This window comes from Sinocyclocheilus grahami, unplaced genomic scaffold (assembly GCF_001515645.1).
Source record: "Sinocyclocheilus grahami isolate Dianchi unplaced genomic scaffold, SAMN03320097.WGS_v1.1 scaffold306.1, whole genome shotgun sequence".
Taxonomy (NCBI): domain Eukaryota; kingdom Metazoa; phylum Chordata; class Actinopteri; order Cypriniformes; family Cyprinidae; genus Sinocyclocheilus; species Sinocyclocheilus grahami.
Genome location: NW_015505485.1, coordinates 179,674 through 186,420, shown reverse-complemented (window position 1 = coordinate 186,420; position 6,747 = coordinate 179,674). Strand labels below are relative to the sequence as shown.

General features: G+C 37.5%; 1 protein-coding gene across 1 annotated transcript in view; it reads right to left on the bottom strand.

Moving 5' to 3' along the window:
- The window catches only part of LOC107601445 (LIM domain-binding protein 2-like), a 65,488-nt gene extending 59,501 nt beyond the window's left edge, over positions 1-5,987 (bottom strand). Inside the window, exon 1 of the mRNA XM_016293628.1 lies at positions 5,614-5,987. Within this exon, the coding sequence (XP_016149114.1) occupies positions 5,614-5,745 (132 nt within the window). The 5' untranslated portion in view covers positions 5,746-5,987. The remainder of the gene's footprint in view (positions 1-5,613) is intronic.
- Between the last annotated feature and the right edge of the window lie 760 nt (positions 5,988-6,747).

Below are 6,747 nucleotides of genomic sequence, written 5' to 3'. Positions count from 1 at the left end.
AATTACAAAACAACAATTTAAAAATATTTACTTAACACTGAAGATTTTTTTTTCATTCTAACAGACATTATACCAACAAAACACAATTTAACTTAAATAAGTTCATAATTTTAATAAGTTGCTGAGCAGAAAATACTTATTTTAAAACATTAGAATATATTACAGATGCCAATTTGAACACTATGTGTGAATGTTATAGGCCTAATAAATGTATTAATAGAGCTGTTGTAGGGTAATTATTATTATCATTATTATTGTCTTACTTTTTTATTGTATTTTACAGAACGACAGTAAAATTACAATACTATCATTTATGAATGTCGATGGAGTTGTTGCTTTTTCTCTGCTTTTATTTTGGCAGAAACCCGCAGGAAGATCTCAGTGCTTCTTTTTGTTGACAACAGCATGCAGATTTATAAATGATTCTCATTACGAATTTGGGAAGATGTTTGTCGCACGTATCACATTGTCACATGCTTTTAAAAAAAATTACAAAAATGTTACTGAGCAACTGACGAGTAACAAGTTCAGCACCGATTTTCCTCGCGCTTTGGACTTTGAACCCTGGAGCCGAGAGCTCAGAATACATGCAATTCGTGCGTGCATTAGAAAATATAACATTCTACAGTTGATTTACTAATCGTTTAAAGGTAATTTCGCGATTTCAGTCATCATACAGTAACCTAACCACCAGCATTAGCCACCTCTTCTTCTCACCGGAGATGTGATGCAGCACTAAACGGTCTCTCGCTGTCGGTGCTTCGTGCATGTAATGATTTCTGCGTCTTTCTCTGATAGTTTTAAATACGTTCACATTGCCGACATGTTTGCTGCATTAGTGCATGCCTCTATTTGATCGCGTTAGTCATTGTTCGGAACATATTATTCGGCCTTTTCGCTTATTCGGCCGAATAATTTCGGTTGCCGAATATTCGGTGCATCTCTAAAAATGATTGTTTTCAAGCAGGTTTCCCCAAACATGCCCCCTTTATTAAAGTCAAACTGAAGTGCTTGCAGTGTCTCGTTCCCTACTCAGGGAACCATGGTTACATAAGTAACCTGAGACGTTTTCAAGCAGGTTTCCCCAAACATGCCCCCTTTATTAAAGTCAAACTGAAGTGCCCAGCACTAAACGGTCTCTCGCTGTCGGTGCTTCGTGCATGTAATGATTTCTGCGTCTTTCTCTGATAGTTTTAAATACGTTCACATTGCCGACATGTTTGCTGCATTAGTGCATGCCTCTATTTGATCGCGTTAGTCATTGTTCGGAACATATTATTCGGCCTTTTCGCTTATTCGGCCGAATAATTTCGGTTGCCGAATATTCGGTGCATCTCTAAAAATGATTGTTTTCAAGCAGGTTTCCCCAAACATGCCCCCTTTATTAAAGTCAAACTGAAGTGCCTTGAAATACACAGAGTTATTCAATGTGATAACATAATTTACACTGAAACAGGAAGTCAGGGCAGGACATATCTAGTGACTCATTCCCTTTTTTAAAAATAGCGTTTTACAAAAGCATTTCATTTACGTGTCAGCCTGTCAAAATCACATTTTTATTAAGTTGCATTCTATTAGTCTAATAGTTCCCCCTTTAGAATTTAAACTGTTACTACAGGAAAAAAGATAAACTGTGATCATTTTTAGAAAAGCTGATGATGTGTTGTTTAAAAATAGTGTAATTTATAGGTGCGTGGCACCAATGTTATCTCTTCTACCAATCAGTGCTGTTTATAATGCCTAAAATCTAACCATTTGTGTTATTTGATCTCCTCCATTGCTTTAAAATACGACATTCTGCATAAAATTCAGATGGGTCGGATATGTTTTGTGGTCCACATCAACTGATGCATATGTTCCACTCTGTGGAGGCTCGCTTGACACTGATGCAAACCCAGACTTTGTTCACCCAATGGAAAGCATGTTTAAACTATGTGAATTGCTCCCTATCCCTTACATAGTGTGCTATGTGTCTTTTGCCATATAGAACATACTAAATGTGTGAACAAGCAATTGATTTCAGCTGAAGTTTCAGCACCTTAAGGGGCGGGATGCTTCGGATTCTAGAAAGCATTTGATTGGGCAGAAAATCTGATGAGAAACTGATGTACAGTATGATGTCATCAAAATCAATGCTCTGTATTGATGGTAGAGAGACTACATTTTGAATGCATACATCTTCTAAATGCAAATTTTGTCAGTGTTTTGGAACACACAAGCTTATAGATAACCTTAAGGCTAACATATTCATACTAACAGCCAAAAAGCTTAACTTTTGACATTAAAAAACTAGATCTATCAGATAGCAACAAACAGTAATGTTTTGATTACACCATAGAATCACATTATTTACACTTTCAAGGGAATCAACTGATGAATGATTGGTGACTTTAAGATATTAAGCTGGGATTGGAGAAAATATTTGAACAATATATATTATTAAAATTTTCCATTTCATGACAAACTCTCTGGCGCTCTTTAAAACGCAACACTCAAACTGCTCTGCTCTGAAGTTAGTTTGCTGCCAGCAAATGGGCTTAACAGTTTTAGCCTCTGGACAATAAAATACATCAATCACCAGCTTCTGTACTGAGAACACTCGAGTCAAGAGTCGGGACTCTTGAGCCCTCTTGTCTAGCTTTCCTGAGCTCCTTCCTGCTTTTGTTCAATTCTACTTTCACTCCAGTCATGTGATGTGCACCATGGAGCGTAATTCCCATGTTTTTAAGCACTAATACATCGATTAGCTAGCTTTAATGTACAGTCATTAAATGACTGATGCAAAGAAATATAGAGCCAAGTGGTTATTAAACACCTTTGTTTGACAGTGGATACTTTGGCGCTTCGCTCCCCCTGTTGTTTCAGTGTTTGCCTGCAGCTCTTAAACTAAGAAAGTCTGCATGTCTACATGATGGATGGCTGTGGGGGGAACTCTCCCTTGTAAAATCTGAGCTAAATTACCACTGGCTTCAAATGCACATCAGCGGGCTTGGTTAATAAATATTGCGCTCACTGTTTGCAAAGATATTAGCAATAGAGTTGCATTATTATTATGCCGCCGTGGCAAGGCTCTAGACCTATACATGCTACAATTTGCAAAAGGGATGCAAGATATCAGACCTTTTACAAACATTTCTACCATCTACCAGATGGATATGTGTGCACAGAGCAGGGATGTTTGTTCATTTGAGCCTACCAATCTATACAAAATTCTCAAAGAAACATGAAAACATTGGAGGTACCAAATGTTGCAGGTATAAAACAGTAAACAAGGTGTCAGAATGTTTGTTCCAGACTTTTCTAGAACGATGCAACTGCTGAGTGGTGCGCAGTAGGTGCTACAAAAACGATATGCGTTGCTGAACTGACTGCTGTGATACAAAGTGTGATACACAGAGTCAATTATTGATTCCAGTAACAATGTGTTTATTAATTTTGGAAACCTTGATGAGTAAAAAAATAAATAAAATCTGAATCAAATTAAATTATACTTTAACAATATTTAAAAAAATATATTTTTCTTAATTATATTTCTCTGTATACTCTTTCTCTTTTTTACCCCTTTTGAGATTGCAACAGTTTCCAGAAGCAAAACACATTCATCAACTAAACTTATTGTTACCCTCACAATGAAATATCTTATCAAGATCAATCACACATGTAAAGATTTAATCTTAGCAAATGCCCTTTTATGCCAAAGTGAGGTTGTGAAGATTAAAATGATATATTGGCACATGTTTAATATAGGCCATTTGGTAAGTGGCGTTTCAGAATGGAAGTATTCAGGGTTTGGGCCACTGCTTATGCATTATTCATGATGTTGTTCCATTGCATCTCTGCAATACAGCCCAGTTCTCCTTAAAAGTTACAACACCTCCATCAAACACATGAGCAGACGCTCACGTGCCAGAACTGCAACAGCAATAGGCTACAGTGCACTTCATTAGCTTATTTAATGCTGATTTTCAATGGGACAATTAAGATAATTTTCAAAAGCTGTTCTGTATACAGTATAACATACAAATGGGTATGACTTATTGTGATAGCAATAAATACTGTAATTATTGATCTTTTTTTTTTTGACAGGTGAGTGGAATTCAGAGATGGTTTGAGGAGTTAGAGGTTGCAAGAGGAGACCCAAGGGGAATTTGTGGGCAGACTTGCATCATAACCAGCAGATCTTTGAAGAAAACTATTTTCCATTGGGATCAGCATTACAGACACGTCCGTGTATCACAGCACAAATATTTACAGCTATTATTTACAGCTGTTGTACTGTATTATTTTAAAAGTACACTAAAGGGGGTAAAAATGCTGGAAGTGTTTCAAGTACATAAAGTCCGTGCTTTGTTGTCATTAAACTGATTTCACTGTTTAAAAAAGGCAAGCAATTACATTTCATCCAGCATATGGGTTTTCTGAGTCACAGATACAAGGAAATGAAAATTACTTTGAATCTACATAAAAGCACATGTTAGACCAACGATATTCCCCCCCAACTACAGAGTTGTCTGAATAAACTTAATATAGAACAGTACTGATGATTTGCTAAGTGTATATGTGAGTCCCCAACATGCACTGCAAAATAAATAAATGATGTGTTTACTGTTAAAGGATTATTGTTTTTACTGTTTGCTGGATTTATTTATACAGTTTTTGTTGTCACTGTTAGTTTTTTGTGAGGTGATGCTAAAATCTTATTATGCTTATTTGTTTTCACCGTTACTGAGATCTGTGGGCATCTATAAATACAACTATTTCATCTGATCTCTCCGTCAGATTGCCAAGTTCCCTTGATGTTAAATGCCATAAACAGCATACATAACAATGAAGATTCAAATATTTTGTGTTATTGATTGAAAATTTGAGAATGAGAAATATATAGTTATCTTGACAACAATTAATTGGCTGTTTTGGTTTTGGTGAAGTGAAATTCAAATAGACTAAATTCAAATTCTATCACGTTGCCTTGAATTTTCACCTTTCCACAACAATATTAATTTTTTTATATTATTAATAATTATTAAGATCATCTGTTTGGTGCTGATGACAACAGGCAGATGTTGAAGGTCTGAATACATCTAAAATACTGAAATCAAATAATGCTTTTCAGTCCAATGCTGACTTCACTTTTGCAGGAAAGTTTGTGGGACTGTTTATTTTCTCTTACATAGCAAATCAAACACTTTTGGCATCTTTCACATATTTGACTAATTTCCGTTATCCTTCAAATCATCAGCCAGGTTATTAGTAGCCACGCTTGTATAGTTTTTATTGTTGAAGTTCATTTTTAAATCTTTATTTAAAACAGTTGTGTCAGAAGAGAAGCAGCATTGCTCTGCGCTGTTCATTAACTTACTACCTCCACATGGATTTTAATTAGTGATCAAAGTGGTTGCTTCTGTATACAGTGCCTAAATAATGTCAATTTAAAAAAAAGGGCTTGAGAAAGGTTACAGTGCTCACAAAGTCAGATAGTTTCATCACTTAGTTCACACTCTCAATTTTGTCCAGTTAGGAAAAAATTAGAATAATTTTGCAAACGCACTGACTAACATAACTTTTCCCAAACTACAGCTGTTACTGTCTCATGTGGAGCGATGCCAAACTCACCTCTGTCCGGGACTGGAGTCGTTTGTTCATCTCATAGATTCTGTACTCAGGCTGCACCATGTACGGTGAATGTCTCCGGTAGAACGGTCCGAAAGGGGACGAGTAGAACGGGTCGTGCGGAGGGTTGGACATGTTGATTCCGTGTTGCGTTTATAGCAGCGCCAAAGCTTCAGCATCCATACAGCGCGCGTGCAAGATCTCCAAACGCCGCGAGACAGCACCAGTCAGTGGCTGCACGCGGAGCGGAGAGATGAGAGCTCGCGGAGGAGGCGGGAGAGGAGAGCAGGGGGAGGAGGGCTGGGCTCTCATTGGATAACCGCAGGCTGCACTGGAACATTGTTGAAGGTGAGCCAAGCAAGTCTTACCATCCCACCATAAACGCCTGGCCTGTTTTGCTAATGTTTGTGTTCGGTAACTTTCAAATTAGCGTGGCAGTGTTGTACACAACCGGGGCTAGTTGTCACACGGGGAGTCACAAGGACTATTCGTCAATAACTAAATTGTTGTTTTCTTTTAGCAGTGTTGGGTCAGCAAAGTTATGGGTTCGATTACCAGGAAGAGCAAGAACTGCTTAAATACATTAAATGCAATGTTAGTTGCTTTGGATAAAAGTGTCTGCCAAATGCGTAAATGTAAAATGGTAAAAAAGTGAATACCATAAAACCACAATGAGATACTGTAAGGCTAAGTTCAGTGTTATCAAGGTTAGGTTTTCTCTATATGGGTCACTACGAGTAATGTCGTGACAACATTAGGGGTCTTGGGAGCCCCAATCACCTCTGAGTTTAAGAGAAAAGGCCAATGAGAATTGGTGAGTGGATTTTGCATTAAGCCACTCCCCCGTACACACGCAATAAATATAAAGCGGCAATAAGGGCAGCTACTGGCCAAATGGCTGCCCTAAGCAGAATTGTATTGTTGTGACCCCTCCCCAAAATATTATGGAAGTTGAGCTGATGAGTTAAATCAGGTGTGATAGATGAGGGAGATATACAAAATGTTAAGGACTGGGGGTACTCCAGGACAGGTTTGAGAACCACTGGGCTACTGTATGATGATTGAAATCGCGAAATGGCTTCAAACCATTAGTAAATAAACTGCAGAATGTTATATTTTCTGATGCACGCACGAATT